Raw genomic sequence first — 22933 nt, 5'->3', positions numbered from 1 at the left:
CTCACGTGCTGATTTGGGCATGTGATTTGTGAAACAGTTGTCACACTTTGCTTGTAAGCTTCAAAGAATATATTCTGACTGAATAAACTTTTTGTTTTCTCTATTTGTTTGTAGATTAACTAAGAGTGGAAAGTGATTAAAAATACAAGGTGATTAAGAATGAAAAATATTTATTTATTTGGCATGTTAGGCCAGCAGAGAAGGCTTTGCTGGCCCTGAGAATTTGCCACTGGTATTAGCTAATTATATGTCTTGTATAAGACAATTATGTTGGTGTTGCTTATGTGCCATGTTTATAACTTCATCAAAAACAAACAGAAAATACAGTATCACATACCATTACTTAGAGGAGGTGATTATCTTTCAAACGAGTCCACACAAGATAATCAGATGTATAGATCGTTAGATAATCCACATGAAGCACAATGTTACATATGACCACCAGGAGATGGCGCCAAATACATGACACAGACTCAATGATGACTCAAATGACACAGAATGAAACTCATTCTGTGAAATCTCATGACTAAAATCATGTCTGCATGCTTTACAAACCTTTAGTCATTGTTGTGTTTGCATGTGTAATTAGTTCTTATGTACAATTATTATGTTGTATTTGTTTGGAGATGCTTTTGTACACTTTGATAAATTATTTTGCAATGCTGTAACTTCTGATTGCTTTGTCATATCAACTCGAATTTTCTCAGTTACAGTTGACATTATTGGGAACAAAACATGTTTTTTGGAGCCATTGTATTTACACCCAGAGATACAGTGCATTTATAAAGTATTCAGACCCCCTTTTTTTCATTTTTATGTTGCAGCCTTATGCTAAAATTTAAAATTCTTTAAATTATTTTTTGTTTTTCCATCAATCTTTACTGCATATCCCACAATGACAAAGTAAAAACTAGATTTTTGATAACGGCATATTTATTAAAAAGAAAAAAACTGAAATATTACATTGACATAAGTATTCAGACCCTTTGCTATGACACTTGAAATTTAGCTCAGGTGCATCCCATTTCTCTGGATCATCTTTGAGATGTTTCAACACTTTGATTGGAGTCCACTTGTGGCAAATTCTATTGATTGGATATGATATGGAAAGGCACACACCTGCCTATATAAGGTATTATAGCTGAAAATGCATATCAGAACAAAAACCAAGCTATGCGGTAAACAAACTGCCTGCAGAGCTCAGAGACAGGATTGTGTTGAGGCACAGTCCTGGGGAGGGTTTCGGCTGCATTGAAGGCTCCCAAGAGCACAGTGGCCTCCATAATTCTTAAATGAAAGAAATTTGAAACAACCAGAATTCTTCCTAGAGCTGGCTGCCTGGCCAAAGGGAGCAATTGGGGGAGAAGGGCCTTGGTATGAGAGGTGATCAAGAACCCGATGGTCACACTGGTTGAGCTCCAGAGATCATGTGTGGAGATGGGAGAAACATGCAGAAGGACAACCATCACTGCAACACTCCACCGATCTGGGCTTGATGTCAGAGTAGCCAGACAGAAGCCTCTCTTCAGTGCAAGACACATAAAAAAAGCACCTAAAGGACTCTCAGACTGTGAGAAACAAGATTCTCTGTTCTGATGAAACAAAAATGTAACTGTTTGGCCTCAATTCCAAGCATCATGGCTGGAGGAAACCAGACACCGCTCATCACCTGTGCAATAACATCCAAATGGTGAAGCATGCTGGTGGTAGCATCATACTCTGGGGTGTTTTTCAGCGGCAGAGACTGGGGGGCTGGTCAGGGTTGAAGGAAAGCTAAACACAGCAAAATACAGAGATATCCTAAGAGGTTAACACTATCTGGCATTTGTAAATTGTGCCTGTATCCGGCAGAAAGGAGCAAGTGTAGACCTACAGACCTCCCCACATTTCATATATCTGTAATTGTAAGAAGGTGATGTAATTTCCAAGCAAAACTGAGAACACATTCGCTGGCCAAAACACACACACATCTTCATCTCTTATTTCATGGTCATGTGAGTGGTTGTGAGCAGAATACAAGGCTTTTGAGCTTTATCTCATCTCTCAACCGTTTAGTACTTTACGTCTTTTCATTTATTTGAGGGCATCCACATTCACTGTGTGTTACTCAAAGACTCAAAATAATCACTGGCATCATGCAGTCAAACGGCCTGCAGTGAAGCTCTTGAAGAACTGACCGCCAAATATTTACCGCATGACCTCATTTCACACTGTACTTATCACTTGGAAAAAAGTCAGCACAGGACCTGAATGAAAGCATGATGTGTTTTAAAGGTAGTTCCTTTGATTTATATGGTACACGACACTTTATGACTTCTCAGTTCAGTTATCTTCTAAATCTGACAATTAGCATTCAGTGTACCGTTATTTCTGTGGTTTTTGGTGGTTAGAATTTATTTGAAAGAAATAGTTGACTCATAAAAGAAAATTCTGTAATAATTTACTCACCTTCATGTCATTCCAAACATGACTTCCTTCTTCCATGGAACAGAAAAGAAGATATTATGATGAATCCCCAAGCTGCTCTAAAAGCACTATGAAGGTATCATACACATAGTCCATATGACACTTACACTTTATTTCACGTCTTCTGAAGCCTTACGATAACCTTAATAAATGTATACACGGAAAATATTGCTCTCAGTGCTCTCTCTGTCGCATGCACAAATGCTCTAATTTGCCACGTCAAGTCACGTTGCACCATGACACAAAATGCCATCAATTCTCTCATGTCTCCTTGAAGGCAACAAGCCAGTTTGAATATACAGATGCACGAATGAGATTTGCGAGCTATGGCGGGGTGGACAAAATATTAGTTAATAACGACTTCAATTTGAGTATGTTCCACTCACAAACCTACAACGGTTTTGAGGTTTTTGTAAGGCAGTGGTGGCTCAGTGGTTGAGGCTCAGGGTTACTGACCAGAAGGTTGGGGGTTCAAGCCCCAGCACCACCAAGATGCCACTGTTGGGCCCTTGAGCAAGGCACTTAACTCCAGGTTGCTCCGGGGGAGATTGTCCCTGTAATAAGTGCACTGTAAGTCGCTTTGGATAAAAGCGTCTGCCAAATGCATAAATGTAAATGTAAAAAGTCTTAAATATCTTAAATGATACAACAAAAGTTTTCATTTTTATTTAAAGAGATCTTAAATTTGGGGGCAGATAGATGGGAATCTAACGTGATTATCAAACTTCAAAATAATATGATATAATGAAATAAGTGAGTGAGCTAAAATTAGCCAGTCGTTGAGATAGTTGAGGATGCGGACACCCACTTCCCTTAGTGGGGCAAGGGCTGCCTCTGCGACTTTCGTGAAGGCGCGAGTGGACAAGGACAGGTCGAAGGGGAGGACTTTGTACTGATATGCCTGACCCTCGAAGGCTACCGGAGAAAGGGTCTGTGTCGAGGAAGGATCAAGACATGAAAGTACGCATCCTTCAGGTCTACCGCCGCGAACAAATCCATATGCCGGACCCTCGCTAGAATGCGTTTTTGCGTGAGCATCTTGAATGGGAGTCTGTGCAGAGCCCAGTTCAGAACTCGCAGGTCGAGGATTGGCCGCAACCCGGCGCCTTTTTTGGGTAAGATGAAGTAGGGGCTGTAAAACCCCTTCTTCACCTCGGCTGGAGGGACAGGCTCTATTGCGCCCTTCCGTAGAAGGGAGGCGATCTAAGCACGCAAGGCAGCGGCATTCTCAACTCTCACTGCGGTGGAGCGGACGCCGTTGAACCTGGGTGGGTGCCTGGCAAACTGAATCACATAGCAGAGTCGGACGGTCCTGATCATCCAACGCGACGGGTTAAGGAGCACAAGCCCAAGGAAGATTTTCATCCTCGTGGCCCATGGAGACCATCGGCTCGGGGGCAGGCTTGTGCCACGGCTGGGCATGTGGAAGCAGGAGGTCCAGTTCCAAAGAGAACAAGTGGCCGGCGGTCGTGATAATGACGGCCAGGGAGACTGGAAAAGGATGCCTGTTGGGCATGCGGTGAAGTAAAATTCTTAAAGAAATAAGGATTCTCCACCCGACCGCCGGCGTACTGCAATTTCCTGAGTCCCGGGGCTGCCCGTCTCAGGGGCGCTTTGAAGCTTTCTTGGGGTTCTTGTCGGGCGGCCATGAGGCGGGTGGCGGCACAGTCCTACGGGTAGCTCCGCGCTGGGGCCGGCCCCGAGTGGCGGGCTGTGGCGAGGCTTGTGTCAGTGTTGGCACTGCAGGGGGACGCGCTGGCCGACGAGCAGACTTTCCTCACCGTTGAGAACTGCCGTCTCCAGCGGTGTCGCCAAACAGCCCAACCTGGGAGATGGGGGCGTCAAGGAAATGCACCTTGTCAGCCTCTCGTGACTCGTCCAGGTTGAGCCAGAGGTGGCGTTCCCGAGCACAGCTCCTGCATTAGACCTGGGTCAGGACTACCCTCGTGTAGATCTCTTGAGTGCCTTGGCTTGGTGCATCTGCCAAAGCGGATGTGGCATGTCCAGCGGCACTGTAGGCTTTAGCCGTCAGGGACGACGTCAGCCTACAGGCCCTGGATGGGAGCCTCGGACAGTTCCGCCAGATTGAGGTGCTTTGTGGGCATAAGTGCACCGCTACTGCTTGGTCCACCTGGGGAATCGCTGAGTAGCCCCTTGCCACCCTGCCATCGAGGGTAGTGAGAGCGGAGGAGCTCACGGATCGCGTGCGGGCAGTGAAAGGTGCTTGCCATGAGCGCGTGAGCTCATCATGCACCTCCGGGAAGAAAGGAACGGGGGCAGAGCGTGGCCGTGAGTGGTGCTCTGGCCCCAGGAACCAATCGTCAAGCTGCGAGAGTTCGGGGGGGGCGGAGGATTACACTGCGACTGAGCCGCCGCACCCGAGGGTGGGAGTCCAGCCGAGTCCTCAGCGTCAGACATGACGAACCCGCTCTCCGATGCCGCGATCAAAAGCTCATCGTCGTCAGGCGCCCCGAACGAGATCACGGGTCTGTGAAACGAACCGGCAACCTTGCCCCAGCACTCGGTTGGAGCATACGAGCATGATGGGGAGTGGGAGGTCCGTGGGGGAATACCAGGCGGAGAGGCTCCCACTTAGGTCCCCATATCGCCCCCAGTGCTAACCGACCCTGCCTCGTACCCGTAGGTAGAAGGACCAAGTCGGGGAGCCACTGGGGTGGCTTGCGCTCTTATGAGGGTGAGCCGCGACCGCAACATAGCCATGGTCATGAAATGCACCCAGACATGTAAGGCAGCGATCATGGCCATCAGACGGGGAGAGACATCGACCCCAACCAGGAAATAAACACAAACGGAAAGGCATCTTGAAAAAGACGATTTCTTCTTACGCCACTCTTTTAGAGAAATATACTCTTTTTGGGTGTTCTATATATATATATATATATATATATATATATATATATATATAGGTAGGTATATAAATATATATATAAACGAAGTTATTCACTCCGTGAACTTTTTCTGCTGCTGAAGCGCCCAGGGGTGTGTGCTCAGCACAACGTAGTGTGCGAGGGGGAGAACCGCTGGAAAGCGTGGTAGATCCAACAGCGTGTAGAGATGAATGGAGGCGGCAGAGGAATTCAGCTCTGTGACTGCTCTCTCGGCTCCAAAGATATCTGATGTGTGTTTGCAGCGTCACTCCTTTTATACCCCTATGTCCGGGGGAGTGGCATACAAATTCCACACGGCAATTTCCATTGGCCTTTTGTCAAGATCAGAGATATCTGGGCTCCGCAGGAGCGACCCCTTATGTCAACTCTTCGACACACTTCGAGTGAGTGACAGATAAGGAACTATAAACACTATTTAAATAATTGATACTGCCAGACTGGTTTGTATTTAAAAATAAATATATAAACTTGAGGTTTTACGGCTACTAACAAAATTATTGTAGGGCCGCATTATACAGATGAAAACTCTTGTTCTGTATTTATCTAACATAACACTTTCATTGTAACTAACCTGTTAACATGAACAATAAATCTGTTAATATTATGCATTGATTTGCATTAAAATAGTATTTCAGTTTAACAAGAATAATGTCATGGTATTTGTACATTTAATTGAGTAATGTTATGACTTTTTTTCTCGTAATTTTTAATTTATTCTTAAATATTACTATTTACATATTTTCTGATGCTACTTTATTCACATAAAGTCAGAACATTATGAGATTAAAGTAACATTTTGAGAATAAAATCAAAATTACGAGAATAAAATCCACTATGAGAATAAAGTTAGCATTAGTTCTGTAATATTGAATGACTTTATTCTCAAAATATTACTGCTATAATTTCATGATGCTACTTTATTCTTATTACCATAGCATTATGAGATTAAAGTGGTAATATTGCAAGAATACAGATAAAATTGTGGAAAAATAGTAGTACAAATATATTCGTAATGTTACTACATTATGACTGTATTCTCGTAAAAGGCCTTCTGTATATTATGATATTATTCTCGAAATCATCAATTTATTTGTTTTAATGTGTGCTTTATACAAACATCTAGTATGACTTCAGGAATATAGTCATTTTGACTACTTTTATGACACTTTTGCATTACTTTTTGGATGCCATTGGTCACTGTATGCTTTCAATGTGAGGAAAACAGTGGCTCAAACCTCTTTTAAATTTTCTCCTTTTGTGTTCCATGGAACAAAGTCATGTAGGTTTGAGACAACATGTTGATGAGTAAATAATTACAGAACTTAGCTTTCAGTGACTCTGCAGTATTTGTCTTTACCTAACCGGCAGTCTAATGAAGGATAATCCTGTAACCTCTTTCTGCTGTACTCTAGTAAATCAGAAACTTCTTGCGCCATTATTCCCGTTTTGTGGCTTAAATGTGGAGCACAGCTGCCCCGCACCTGCCCATCTGTGCTCTTCTCCTCCCTTTCCTGTGTTTAAATCATTCCAGTGACATCACCAGCACTCTGATTGCAGGATGAATACTCAGGAACTCTGGGTAATGTCACCTGGCAGGAGACAGCTCTGTGAGGAAGGACGTGGCAGGCACCGGAAGCTGGGACGGGGGGCGAGGAGGTCTTAGTGTCTACTGGGACGCACTGAGACGCCATTATATTGTCTCTTTAGTGTCCATGTTAAAAGTGCAACCCCTGCGAGTATCTCAAAAAAATCTCAATGTGATAATGTACAGTAAACATAGGATTTCTAAGCAACAGTGTGTACACAAAAGTGCACATTGTGTTTATCAGTGTGGCGTTTCACAATAAATCACTCAAATGTCAAAAATGGAACATCAGATGAAACTAGAGACTCAATCTTTTGATCTTTTGACTCAATCAGGTTTCAATGTAAAAACTGAGGTTTCTGTTGCTGTTTCTCTGCTGTGATAGACGACATGGTGTGTCGAATGTTTAACTCTTTTCTGACAGCACAGAGTCTCCTGGGCTGAGATCAGTCAGTTTAAATTCATTACAATTATGCATTGCGTATAGCGCAACTTGCTAAAGGGTCATCATATTTGGGGGTCTTTGCCATGAAAATGTTAGAAAACCCCTGGTCTGGATCAGTGCTTCTCAACTGGTATTGCTTCAGGATCAAGTGATGACTAAACACAATGCCAAAAATAAACAAAATTGTCATTAAAATCAATAGGAATTTACATGATTTAATTTGAATGAATAAAACGATATGGTTTAATGTATTAAGCCGATAATTGAGCACACAAAACACATTGTGACCGACACAAACCATTATTATTCTCCTCACTTCTAGTGAATCTGCATTTAGTGTAGTTTGGATTGTATTTTCTTTTTAACTTGTGTAGTTCTGTTGATGGTTTGTGAGGATGAGTTCATGTCTCACAACCTGTCTCTGTTGACATCTGTCCAATTTGACAAGCATCTAAAGTACTAGTAAAAATAACGAGTATTGCTAACAATGATTGCACTCTGAATGAGAGTTTGTGTCTTTGTGGCCAGTTTGAAAAACCTGGATGTTTTTTGGCTGTACTTACAATAGGAGTGATGTCACGTTGTTGCCATTTGACCCGTGTCTGATAACTCGAGACTAATCTTTGTGTTTGACTTCAATTATACCAGTTATCCCACTATTAAACATTCATGGAACAAATGAACTACACACATGAGTCCTGGCAAAAATCAGCCATAATGTGAAATCCACCTCAAAACATTGCAGTAGGAAAAATGACATCATCCAGAAGGAAACCAAAGAGTTGATTAGAATTTCAAATCTCCAAGAGTGGGGCTTTCCACATCACAGGAGGAGAACAGAAAGAATGATAGAGTGACTGAGAGTCAGAAAAACCCAAACTCTAAAATCACGTTTGGCTCCGTTCCAAAACCTACTTGCCTTCTAATGTATACATAGGCAGCTACCTTTTAAATCATCATTCAAAATGAAATGGAACCTCATAAGAGACTGATTTGGACTGCTCTACATAGGTAAAGGCACAAGAGACTTCCTTTTCTACATCCACCATATTGGGTGTTCCAGTTTCTCTAGTGCTCAGTATCAGGCTGAATAATGTCTGGATTGGCGTTAGCATGTTGCTAAAATAACAACGTGATGTTCTAATAAGCATAAATATACACAGCATACACAAATATTAGGTCAAATATTCCATTTTCATTTAGATACTTTTCAGTATGGAATTAAAGTGGTCATGACATGTTTTTTTTTTTATTGTATTATTATGTTCCCTTAGGTGCAATTATAGTATTAATATATTTTTTTTTAAGAAAAACTTTTAAAATCTAGTGATTTATGACCTTTTCCCACCCTGTTTCTCATCCTCTGATTCAAACAGTCTGTTTTGGGGGCGTTTTCCATTTAAGACATGATTGGCTAACGTCAGTGCCTATGTATCAATTATTGACGCCCCCAGCCAGAACAATATGCAAGTAAACTAAGTAAAAACACTGTGATTATTCATAATGAATGAAATTGCGCTTTAAAAAGTAGTTTAAAGTTTAAAATATATTACTTACAGTTTGCATCGTCGTTGTTCCCAGAATAGTCGGCACGGACTTATCTTTGAGCAACAGTTTTCTGGCAAAGCCAGCATCATATTGAGATTTGTTCTCAAAACAGTCATCCTTAAAATGTACAGAACAAACGCTTAAGTTAACACTGCCGTGACTGGGACGTCCGCAAAAAATAAACTGCATCCATTTTTCCCTGACGTCTGGATCTTTCGGCAGCTTATTCAGAGGTTTTGTTTGACCACAGCCAGGAACAGCACATCTGTGTGGCATCGTAATTTTCCTGTGCACAAGTAGTCTCTGTCAGAGCTCGCTGTCCATCGACTGAACACTTGTGAGGCGCACGGCGATACTGAAATGAGCGTAGTTGTCTTGCGCTTAAAGCGTAGTTATCTTGTGCTGGAGGCGGTCATATGCAAACGCTGTTACGTCACTTCTAACCATGAATCCAGAACGAGCTGTATTTTGAGCTTGATTAAATAAATGATTCGTTTAGAATGGGGAGGACGTCTTAAAATATTAAACTTGCAGGAGGTTTTAATGATACAAAGACCTCTTATATACCAAAAGATCAAGGCAAATTTGGTTTCTCATGTCATGACCCCTTTAAAGATACATATGATGCTCCCTTAGAGTTTGGTCAAGACGAGTTATCTTAGAAGGGAGCATAATGCTGCTTCCTAACTTTTGAACAGCCATTGCATCAGAAGTGCATCTATGATGTCTTAGATAGGAATGAGCTTTTTTCAAATGAAGTTTGTTCTCTAAAGAGAGCTCAGTTGTTCTGATGATTATCTGTTAACCACAAATGTCCAAAAACAAAGTGTTTATTTTCTGTACCAATCCCATCATTAATGCCATTTGTTTCAATCAACAATCAACCTGGTCTCATAGAATCACATTACTATACCGACAGTGATAAAAATAAAGTAAGTGAACCCTTTGGAATTAGCTGGTTTTCTGCATTAATTGTTCATAAAATGTGATCTCATCTTCATTAAAGTCACATGTACAGACAAACACAATGTGCTTAGTCTAACAACACACAATAATAATCTTTCATGTCTTTATTGAACACATCCCATTAAACATTCACAGTGCTGTAAGTGAATCCTTGGATTTAATAACTGGTCGATCCTCCTTTGGCAGCAATAACCTCAATCAAGTGTTTCTGGTATCTGTGGATTAGACCTGCACAACATTCAGAAGGAATTCTGGATCATACTTCCTTACAGAACTGCTTCAGTTCAGACATATTCTTATGATGTCTGGTGTCTCTCTTGAGGTCATTCCACAGCATCACTACTGGGTTAATGTCTGGACTCTGACTGGGACACTCCAAAATGTGGATTTTCTTTTTTTGAAGTCATTCTGTAGTGGATTTACTTTGATGTTTAGGGTCATTGTCCTGCTGCATCAGCTAACTTCAACTGAGCTTCAGCTGGTGCACAGACACCCTGACATTATCCTGTAGGAGATCTTGATAAACTTGGGAATTAACTTTCCCATAATGATGGCAAGCGGCCCAGCCCTGAAGCAGGCCCAAATCACCACTGTTGGGATGATGTTTTCATGTTTGTATGCGTTGCCTTTTTACACCATAAGTTGTGCTGCAAGTTTTTCCTGAACAATTCTACTTTCATCAGTCCACAAAACACTTTCCCAGTAGCGTTCTGGAGTGTCTAGGTGGTCTTTGACAAACTTCCGGTGTGCAGCAAAGTTTTTTTGGAAAGCATCGGCTTCCTCCGTGGTGTCCTGCCATGAACGCATGTCTGTTTAATGTTTTCCGTATAATAAACTCATGAACAGAGATGTTAACCAGTCCCAATGATTCCTTCAAGTCTTTATCTGTCACTCAAGGGATCTTTTTTACCTCATTGAGCATTCTGCGGTGTGTTCTTTGAGTCATCTGGCTGGACGGCCACTTCTAGTGAGAGTATCCATAGTACTATATTGTCTTCATTTATAGAAAATGTGTCCAACTGTGGACAGATGAATATCTAAACTCTTCAAGATAACTTTGTAACCCTTTCCAGCTTTATGCAAAGCAACAATTCTTGCTTTAATAAGTCAAAGTAGCTCTAACCCACACCTCCAATCTTATTTGGTTAATCGGATGCCAGGTTTGCCAACTCCTGAATCTAATTAGCTTTTGTTGATGTCTTTAGCCACATTCTGAAAAATGTTTAATGGGATGTGTTCAATAAAGACATGAAAGATTATAATTGTGTGTTGTTAGTTTGAGCACATTGTGTTTGTCTATAATTGTAACTTTGATGAAGATGAGATCACATTTTATGACCAATTAATGCAAAAAATTATTTGTATGTGGCTCATTCTACGTATCTTTGCAGTTTTCTGATTAAATGAACACTAGAGGCACTACAACAACAATTACGTTTATTTACTTTCACACAAATTACGAGTAAATGGCAGATTATCAGTTCATAAACAAGTTCTTTTCACCATGTTCCTCACACTATCTAAAAGCTTTTACTATAGCGCATTACTCATTTTAACGTTTGCATTACATAACAATCTACATTTTCAAGCTTGTTCGAGTGTGATCAAATTGACATTATCGGTTCGATTTTGGGTTTAAGGTAGGGAGGTAAGTTTTAAAACAAATTAAAACTCAAGAGCATTAATCTTAAAAACCTCATCTGTTTGGGAGAACATTTCAGCACCACACAGTGTTTACACTCTTCAGGAGTTGACTGCCTTAACTTATAGATGAATAATATAGAAATAATTGTAATATCCAAAAATTACATGCTCACCATTTGTTGTACAAGTCGCACACTTTTGAACCAAATAGATTACAATAGAAGTGTAAAAGAGAAAAGCCAGCTGAATGTTGCATAAGTGTGTGGTTTTTGCAGGCGGCATGCACAGTGCGTCTGGCATGATGTGTACTGCAGGAGCCCAGCTGGCATCATCTGTTAATATTACATAAATATTCCAAATTTGACTCGCCATCCAGCCAGTCAGGAATGTGGTGGATTGCTAATGGATTATGGTCTGTCATCAGTATGCACACATTCTACAAGACTTAAGACAGAGCAAAAGAAAAGCCTCACTTTGCTGTTTTATCTTTCTAATGAAAGTATTAAATAAAATAATACTCAAATAGAATATGTGACATGGAACAGTTACAGAGGCCCCAAAATTATTTTGACATTGACTGAATATAACTGCATTATATGATTAAATATCAAAGCAAGTGTCATATTTCTGAATATTGATTGTCTCTTATGTCACTGTGCAGTCTCTGCAAGTTGTCCCACTTTATATTAAGTGTCTAAACTACTATATACTAACATAAAAATGCACAAAATAAAATGTACTTATTTTGTAACTGTATGTTGGGGTAGAGTTAGGGTTAAGGGTCAGGGTTTACAGTTTAACTAAAGATATAGTTTCATGCAAGTATTTAAATGTAAGTACAACGCAACAACACGTATGTACAGCCGTGGCCAAAAGTATTGGCAGTGACATACATGTTGTGTTTTGCAAAGTTGCTGCTTCAGTATTTGTAGATGATTTTTTCACATGTTTCTGTGGTATACTGGAAAACAATGAAAAGCATTTCATACATTTTAATTGGCAAAAACACTCAATATATGCAAAGAGTCAATATTTACAGCGTTGACCCTTGTTCTTCATAATCTCTGCAATTTGCCCTGGCATGTTGGATATCAGCTTCTGGGCCAAATCCTGACTGATGGCGATCCATTCTTGCCTTATTAGTGCACGGAGTTGATCACAATTTGTGGGCTTCTGCTTGTCCACTCGCCTTTTGAGGATTGACCACAGGTTCGCTATGGGATTAAGATCCGGGGAGTTGCCTGGCCACGGATCAAAAATTTAAATGTAATGATCTCCGTGCCACTTCATTATCACTCTTGCCTTGTGACATGGTGCTCCATCATGCTGGAAAATGCACGGATCATCACCAAATTGCTCCTGGGTTGTTAGGAGAAGTTGCTTTTGCAGGACGTTTTGATACCATTCTTTATTCATGGCAGTGTTTTTGGGCAGAATTGTGAGAGGGCCCACTCCCTTGGATGAAAAGCAACCAATGGATGGTCTCAGGATGCTTCACTGTTAGTACGACACAGGACTCATGGTAGCGTTCACCTTTTCTTCTCCGGACTATCGATTTTCCAGATGTCCCAAACAGTCAGAAGGGGGCTTCATCAGAGAAAATAACTTTGCACCAGTCTTCTGCTGTCCAATCCTTGTATTTCTGCAGAATTTCAGTCTGTCCTTGATGTTGTTCTTGGAGAGAAGTGGCTTCTTTGCTGCCCTTCTTGACACCAGGCCATTGTCCAAAAGTCTTCGCCTCACAGTGCGTGCAGATGCACTTACACCAACATGCTGCCAATATTGAGCTCTGCACTGGTGCTGCCACGATTCTGTAGCTGACTCTTCTGGAGGAGACGGTCCTGGCGCTTACTGGACACTCTGGGATGTCCTGAAGCCTTCTTCACTGCAGTTGAACCTCTCTCCTTGAAGTTCTTGATGATCTGGTAAATGGTTCCTTGCATGTGAGGCCATTTTGATGCAAAGAGATGATGGCTGCACGTCTTTCTTTAGAGGTAACCATTGCGAACAAGAACACAATGATTTTATAGCAATCAGTCTGCTCTTATAATCCAATCAGAATGATAGAGTGATGTCACCTGACTAGTGCTCGTTCACACTTTCCCAAGTGCTGCTGATATGATTAGTAAAGTTATGTTAGCTGGTCATTTTGTGCCAGGGCCAAAAAACAAAAATGTGGGTTTTTGTGATAAAGTTAATTTGTTTCGGCCAATTAAGCTTTTTACAAATATTTAAAATGCATTGATCACTCTGCACAATATTCTAGAAACAATGTGAATCAACACCACATTAACTGAAGCAGAATACTTTGCAAAACACAAAATTTATGTCACTGCCAATACTTTTGGCCACGGCTGTATGTACATAATAAGGACATTGTATAGACACACCATTTAAAATGGGTCCATTTTAAACTAGTTAAATCATTTTAACTCAAATCAATGTATTTATTTATTTGTTATGTAGCTGTATAATAAGTGTGATAATGTAAAGTTAGCTTTGAGTTGATCACCCTGTCAGCTGAATTAAGTGTCCAAAAATTTTTTGTGGGCCCTTTATATGCAAATCCATATTTTTTGATTTGCTGAGATGTTTGAATGATGTTGTATTTGTGTGGGAATTTCACTGGTTTTCCACTGGACTTCTGCACTTCACTCCATCAGCATTTGACTTGGTAACTCTTGCGTCATGAATCATAAACACATGTTATCAATTGATAAATAATTCTGATTTAATACTTTGGCTTAATTTAGATCTCGCACAAGAAACAGTTTTTGGTTCAAGAACTCGCTTTAAAATAGAGCTTCAATGAACTGACCTTTTACCTTTTGGTTTGCAGATGACCTTCCCTACTGTCCCAAGGGAATAACATCTAAAGTGTTCCGCTTCAATGTCTCCAGCATGGAAAAGAACGCCACCAACCTGTTCCGAGCAGAATTCCGTGCCCTGCGGGTGCCAAATTCCAGCGCCAAGAGAAACGAGCAGCGCATCGAGCTCTATCAGGTGTGTACAGAGTGTTCTTTTGCTTTAAAATAAAATGTTTCTTTAAACATTTTAGAGGATGTTGGAATTTGTGTGCTCATGTCAACTCACTGTTATGACTTAGTGGCCATGGTCATACAAAACCTGGAAATATCCAAGAATTTTTACATTTTAGGGCCTTGAAAAGTCACATAAATTAATATCATGGAAATGGTCATGGAAATTTCTATAGTAAATATTAAAAAAATATATTCCAACAGTTCTATTTTCTCTTTAACCCTTTTAGCACTGAAGGTGTTTTTAAAGATTTCCTGTTTCAGTGGCATACCCAAAATTAAAGGCAGGTTCAAGTGTTTGGTGTCTTTGTAAATAAAACTTTCAAAACATTTTTTTCCCAACCCAATTCCTGGAGGTTCCCCAACACTACACATTTTGGTTATCTCCCTGATCAAACACACCTGATTGAACTCATTAGCTCATTAGTAGAGACTCCACAACCTGAATTATACAAAATGTGCATATCCAGGAACAGGGTCGGGAACCACTCATATTGATTATGATACATTCTGAGACTCTCAGCTAAGAAACTGCTGAAAATTGTACTTTTTTCCCTAATTTTTTTATTTTACATATATCTCTGGGTATAAATAAGGTTGCTCAAAAAACTGCTTTTGGTTTTTTTCCCCAATCATGCTAACTGTAACAGAGTACCGTTTTGTGTTGATACAACAAAGCAATCAAAAGTTATAGCATTACAAATATAAAATGTAAAGTGCCCAAAAGCCTCTCCAAACAAATAAAAGATAATAATTGTACATAAGAACTAATTACACATGCAAACACAACAATGACTAAAGGTTTGTAAAGCATGCAGACATGATTTTAGTCATGAGATTTCACAGAATGAGTTTCATTCTGTGTCATTTGAGTCATCATTGAGTCTGTGTCATGTATTTGGCGCCATCTCCTGGTGATCATATGTAACATTGTGCTTCATGTGGATTATCTAATGATCTATACATCTGATTATCTTGTGTGTGTGCTCGTTTGAAAGATAATCACCTTCTCCTCCTAACAATGATATGTGATATTGTATTTTTTGTTTATTTGTTTTAAGTTATAAGAGAAAAAGTGGCATATGAGCAAGACCTGTTCACAAGAAACATAATTGTCAGAGACATATATTTAGCTATTACTCACTACATTTTGTCTGTGAGTAAAACAAATAGGCTTATAGGTTTTTCTACTCTTTGAGAGCTTTCCAACAGCATATGACACATGGTTATTTGATGATATATTAGATATTTTTACTGCTTACAATAATATGTCCGAGGAGGTACAAAACACATACCGACAGAAGGTCTACTGTAGCACAAGTCACTAAAATTGTAATGATGGTAATGAGAGGAATGCGTCACAACACACAGTGTGGAGGGAGTGTGATGCTCTGGGCAATGTTCTGCTGGGAAACCCTGGATCCAACTATTCATGTGGAGCTCAATTTGACCCCAGACAACTACCTAAACATTGTTGCAGACCAGGTACACCCCTTTTTTACCCCAGGTACATTCCTTGATGACAGTGGCCTCTTTCAGCAGGATAATGCACGCTGTCACACTGCACACATTGTTGGGGAATGGTTTGAGGAACATCAAGATCAAGGTGTTGTCCTGGCCAACAATTTCCCCAGATCTCAATCCGATTAAACATCTTTGGGATGTGCCGATTCACGGCAGCTCCCCCTCGCAACTTACAGGACTTGATGGATCTGCTGCTAATGTCTAGGTGCCAGATACCACAGGATACCTTCAGGGTTCTTGTAGAGCCCATGCCTCGAAGGGACGGTGCTGTTTTGGTGGCAGGTGGAGGACCAACTGCATATTAGGCAGGTTTGGCTTATCAGTGTAGTGCTGATATAATGTCCATCTCTAGTTTTTTTTTCTAAGTGACAAAGAGTCATTTGTTCAATAAAAAGTTTGATCATCTAAAGCAGGTAGGGTAGCCAACCGTTACGTAAAATACAGGATCATCCTGTCGATTTGTGCTGTATTTAAGCTGGTCTGATGGCGTCATGCGAGAGAGATCGAAAAATCATTAATTTAACATTGATATTCATTGGAAATTTTGCCTGTAATGGGTAAGGGACCGTTTGAAAAGTCCACACATTGTGCTAAAACTGTGGAAGGTTTGGTGGAAGGGATTGTCTGAAAACGTCAGCCAGAACCTTAAAAACCTAATTTGTTTGGGAGAACATTTAACTTGCTTATAGCGCCACACAATGTAATGTAATTTTGCCAAAATGTTGACAAAAGCACAGAAATGTCTGTGTTTTTCCTCCCACCTCCCTCAAGAAACTTCCTGGCCAAATAACCTACTGTTTTTTTGACAAAAAATAATTACCATCCGAAACCACATCTGAGTTTATAATCCAAAAGCTGTTTTGGAAATCCTTTTTGACCACTGCTAAGTGCCGTACGTTTGCGATGCGCGTGTTAACAGCTCTGTTGGTAATGGACAGAAAGTTGGAGGTACTCATTCATACAGGTGGAGTAGTCCCAGACAAGTTGTCAGATTAATGTCAATCTTATTTAAAAGGTTTAGATTCCACCTCCACTTTTTAAACACTGTCAAATAATTCCAAATTATGTTCGTCATTTTGATAGATAAAACGTTTTACCATAGCTCCCCAAATTTCATTTGAACTATCTTTCCTGTTCTTGATATGTGGTCTTCTATCTCTCCTTTTGTGCGATTAGAAGAGAGCACACAAGTGTTGCAACTGTGGCGATGCGGGTGAAGAAACGTGTGTACCCCCATTGACAGATTTATTTGGCTGCGTTGATAAACAGTCTTGTCCCTACAGTTTCTAGCTCTTCACAAGCATTTAGCCTTGTTCCGTATGCAAAAATGCACACTGTAAATGTCTGCAGCGCTTTGTAGTGCTGTTCCATCATGCTTTAAACATTATATTTTCACTTTAGCTTAATTGCAAACACATTTAAATGCAAATACAGATGATACAGTTTGTGGATTAATACATTTTTCATATAACAGTGCCATCCCAGATGTGTATGTCTTTCTTTCAGCTGCAGAACACAAACAAAGATTTTTAGAAGGATATTCCAGTAAGTTATTTCAATGGTTGGTTTTGGGTGAAAACAAACAAAACTGTTACTAATCTTTTTTTGTTTGTGTTCTGCAGAAAAAAATGAAAGTCATACACATCTTGGTTCATTTTTTAAATAAACCATCCCTTTAATAGCGCATTCAAGTCAAATCAAAATGATCATATTTATGGGATTATGAGGCCAATAAGCAACCACCCAGAACACCCTTCAATTGCAAAACAATGTGCCAAAATCACAGACAACAACTTGGCAACAGCATAGCAACAACATGACAACCACCAAGAACACCATGTCAACTGCAAAACAATGTGCTAAAAACACAAAAAACAACTTGGCAACAGCATAGCAACAACCTGGCAACCTCATACTGCAGCAATGTAACAAAACACACAAGCAGATCAACTTGATAACTGCATAACATGTCCTAGCAACTATCCAGAAAACCCTAGTTACCACATACTGTAGCATAAATGTGCTACAAAACAAATATAACACCACCATTCACATCTTCATAAAATTTTAAAATAAATATTGACTTTTATATGAACAGGTCTCCTGGAAAGGCGGGAGACTGATCGCACATAACTTCATTATTTCACAGCTTTCATAATGTTAAGCCTAAACTTATCAAATTAATTAGTAAAAAAAAATTAATTATTTAACTCACATGAGCAGTTTTTTGTCAGACAGACGACGGAAAACACAATCTGGCGCAGGCTTCGCTTGAGATTTTGATTCAGATCCGTGATTCGCATAATGAGTCATTCAAACAGCTTTTTGTATCTTTTTGTTCAGTTCAAAGGATATTTGTACTTCGTTACTGTACACCTCTGGCTTAAGTCACTCGATTTTCACAAGATCAGACTGTGAATGGCACATCCCTTTTGTTAAATAGCCAATAGTCTTTAGTTTACGTCACAGCCATGAATCACGATTTTCTACATGCTGTCGCTAATCAGAAACAAGTGCTATTAGGGGAGGGGGATTTGTGCTCTAGAGTGCATTTGATTGGTCAAAATGAGTGAGTGCAGTGTGAGTCATTCATATTTTTAATCCGTTTTCCCAGTAATTAAAGATTATGAATTTTGAATGCTGACCTCAAAGCTACAGACCTAAACTAAAACTGAAAATGTTTGATTTTGGACATTTAAGCACTAGGTTAAAGATACTAGACTTTTAAGACTCAGAATGGACACATAGACAAATATAATCACACTGTAAAAAGTATTCATTGGTTTAGCAACTTTTTGTCAAAGTTAATACAACTTTATGTAATGTTAGCTGTTTCCGTACTTTGTAAAGTTAAAGAAATGGTATTTTCTTTTCTTTTTTTGTTTGAGTTTGTACCCCTGTAACTGAACAAAAATATGACAGCAAAGCTAATTACAAAGCCTTTACAGTCGAACGTAAATAACTTACCCTGCCATGCAGTTGCAATGAGCTGCAATGACTTCCCCGTCTTGTTTCGCGATGATCCATGTCTTTAGGGGCATTTCGGCAGACCTTTGAGAGTGGTTAAACTAATCAATGCTAATAACGAGAGGAGCAGCAGTGTTTAATATTTGTTGCTAGGTTAATCCACAGGACAAAAAGTTGTATGCCTCCATACTTTTGTATGCTTTCATTTGTGTTCTGGAGTAGAAGGATGTCTGGAGGACAAGGTAGTTGCTTATATCTATTGCCTCAATGGCAGGCAAGTATTCAGTTGAAAAATCGCTCCTTTTCAAAACATAAGGATCAAGTCCAACATATGTTGTGATTTTCTGTTGATTTCTTTCTCTCGTAATAGCGTCTAAACTAGTAAAGTATGGACTTTCCTCCATCTCGTCCATTGTGCTTTTCACTTCCTGCCCTCCATCTGAATTTCGCGCATCATAAGAATCACGTGACTGCAAACAAGCTATAGTGGAAAATGGTTCAACACAATCAAAATATTTTCTTTGATATGAAATTAAAATGTAGACTATTCTGATACTTTGTGTAGTGAAAACCTAAGTGAATTGAGTTAACCTAACTAACATTTTTCTGTTCGTATAACTCTGTTGAACCTTGCAACTTGTTGCTTGGACTTTATGCAACATAATTCTGTTCTCATCTCAAACATAAATGTATTAAGCTGATTTCAAATGTAATGGTTTAGTATTTTTAATAGAGCTACTTTCCCTTTTTCCAGTGGACTGTATTGAATTCATATCAAGCATGTTTGCTCAGGCTTCTCTGTATCTATCTTTTATGGGTCTGATCTTAATTCCAGGTGCTGGATGGGTTATACAGAAGAACATTTGCATCATTGAACTGAACAAAAGAGGCATTCTGAGAAACTGAGAGCTTGACTTCCACAGACCGATGACTCTAACCGCAACATAAAACTAAGACACACAGTTCTGGGATTTGTTATATAATATATGTATAGAATTATTCTAAACTCCATTTGTGAGTATATATTCTGTAGGTTTTCTATTTATGGTGAATTTTCGGTTTGTCTCCTCATGAATCCCCTATGAGAGGCTGCAGGAGCTGATCGGGTTCCAGCATTTCCTGTAAAGCAGACGTTCATCTCTAGGTCTTGCGTTCCGCCTCTCCTTGCCGTCAGAACTGGGCTGTGGCATTGGCCTGCAGATGGTTTTACCAACAGGGTCAGTCACAGGGGTAGGAGGGGGTAGAGCAAGCGTTTCGCCCCCACACGCTGGCCTGGAGCAGCTTGGCGTGGGCCGCTCGAGTGCTCTCAGTGGACTACCGCCCACATATCCAGTCTCACAGGAAGTTTGATTAGCTCCTCACAGTGCTCACGAAGTCACTTATCCAGCCTTCTTTTATGGGCTGAGTCGCTGTGAGACCTTTGAACAACAGTGTGTGGCGAGTTTATCTGGCAGGCTGAAGTGTTAAAAAGTATGGTACCAACTAAATGGTATGGCGACATTCTTTAAGTTACTTTGGCCTTCAATAGTTTTAAGTTGAAATAACATTGAAGACTAGAGGTATGCTTCTGTTGAAGCCATCAGTCCACAATATTTCAAAAACTTTTAACAGTTGTGTTTAATAGCAGAATTCCTGGTGAAAAACTACACTACCCATGATCTTGAAGATCCACCAGTCAGAGAATCACAGTCAACAAAGATCACCAAAAATGATGTGCAGCAACCACCCACTCCCATGATGCACTGTGAATGGCACAATCGAGTCAATCCTCTTAAACTACATTGATTTTTTCAGTAAAGTAGAAATATATAGGTTCTCCACTTATAGTCAACAACTTTAAATTAATAGTTCCATCATTTGTGCAGTTCAAGAGCTCAGGTGTAATGCACAGCCTCCACTTTTGAAAGTACTGATTCAGAATGTGCAGGTCCTCCTGAATGGCCTGATGCACCATCGTATGTATATGAGAACTGCTTAGTCTTTGTAGGTGATATGGCTGATACATTCATATTGAATAGAATAGGTACCTCCCTGTGGGAGGACCTCATTCAAGTTGCCCCATCTGCTCCTCTGATCACCAATTACAACTTGGTAATAATAATTAGAAAGCATGTTGTCTAATAGATTGCTTAGTTTTGTACAAGGAACAACCTTCTTGAATTTTAGCACCAGTCCATCTTGCCAGACAATGTCGTAAGATGCTGTGATGTCATCAAACACTACAGCAGTTTTGAGTTGCGCTGAAAACCAGCTTCAATGTGTGTGGTAATTGTCATAACTTGCTCACTACAGCTGGTGTGTTTTTTAAACCCTGCCTGGTTTACTGGTGTCACTTCATCAATTATGGGTTGGACATGATGGAGGATCATCCTCTTGAGAAATTTATAGACAACGTTGAGAAGTGTAATAGGTCTGTAAACTGCAGGGTCAATACAATCTTTGCCAGGATTCAAAATGGCAATGACTTTGGTGCATTTGAAGAACTTTAAAAGACTTTCCAAAACCAGAACTTTTTCTAAAAATGCCATCAACATTTTGTTTTAAAACCAAAGTTCTTTATTGACGCAGGGTATATTCGAATGAAGCCAGCGGCTTTCTCAAACTTGACGCTTTCTTGTGACACCTTTTGATCCAGCAAGAAAAATGTTCACGATAGTGTAGACTGAACTATCAAAAGCCTTTTCTTCTCACACAGAGCCTTTTTGATTGCTTAGACATTCTTTGGGGTCCATGGCCTTAGAACTCTATTGAGGATTAAGGGGACACTTTTCTTTCTGTGTGCTGCTTGCAAGAATTGACATGCAATATTACTCACTGTTTTTGCAAACAATGGCAGATGAGGAGTGTTGATTCTGCACACAGATCTTGTCACTTTAACAGATGCTGCATGTGTTTTGTTTGTGATTGGCAGATTCTTCGTCCTGATGAGCACATTGCCAAACAGCGCTACATCGGCGGCAAGAACGTTCTGACTAAAGGCACACTGGAGTGGGTTTCCTTTGATGTTACTGAGACTGTACGAGAATGGCTCATGTACAGAGGTATGTTCAAATTTGGAGTATTACAAGGTTATACTCAAAGCAATAGTTCACCCCAAAAATTAGGCTGTCAGTCGCTAAATGTCTGCCTAGCATAGGAGTCTGGAATGACTTGAGGGTCGAAAGGGCTTCTGTCTGTTTAATGTTACACCACATGATTAATTTCTACTATACTTCAAAATGTAAAAGAAACTACCATTTTAAAGTCAACCTCACTACCTCCTTTGATTAAATGGACTGATCATTAATAGCTTTGAGAGTTTCTAAGGATTCACAACTACTGAGGTAATTAAAGGAATATTCCGGATTCAGTACAAGTTAATCTCATTCAACAGCATTTGTGGCATTATGTTGATTACCACAAAATTTCATTTTTACTTGTCTCTCCTTTTCTTTAAAAAAAGCAAATATCTGTGTTCCAGTGAGGAACTTACAATGGAAGTGAATGGGGGACAATTTCTGAACTAAAATACTCACGGTTTCAAAAGTATAGACACAAAACATAAACAATATAACAATATGTGTGTTAACATGGTTGTAGTGTGATAAAATCACTTACTAACAGCATCTGTGTAGTTACAGACAATTTTACAACTTTGTTACCGCGACGATGTAAATGTCAACAAACCATAAAACGGCTGTAAAAATGATGATTTAAAAAAACTTTACACCTGAAATAATACATGAGTTTTAACAGAACAATTCATGCTTTAATGAAATTATAAACTTAACATTTCTGCCTTTAAAATATCAGAAAATGGAGCCCATTGAATTCCACTGTAAGTTTCTCACAGAAAAACGAG

General features: G+C 39.8%; 1 protein-coding gene across 1 annotated transcript in view; it reads left to right on the top strand.

Annotated features, from left to right (window-relative positions):
• The window catches only part of LOC127656804 (transforming growth factor beta-3 proprotein-like), a 34585-nt gene that overhangs the window by 4032 nt on the left and 7620 nt on the right, over window positions 1-22933 (top strand). The window contains exons 2-3 of the mRNA XM_052145271.1: window positions 14403-14566; window positions 22004-22133. Of these exons, the coding sequence (XP_052001231.1) occupies window positions 14403-14566; window positions 22004-22133 (294 nt within the window). The remainder of the gene's footprint in view (window positions 1-14402; window positions 14567-22003; window positions 22134-22933) is intronic.

Source organism: Xyrauchen texanus, chromosome 16 (assembly GCF_025860055.1).
Source record: "Xyrauchen texanus isolate HMW12.3.18 chromosome 16, RBS_HiC_50CHRs, whole genome shotgun sequence".
Lineage (NCBI taxonomy): Eukaryota > Metazoa > Chordata > Actinopteri > Cypriniformes > Catostomidae > Xyrauchen > Xyrauchen texanus.
Note: the sequence above shows the minus strand (reverse complement) of the source record. Positions and strands in the feature narration are given on the sequence as shown.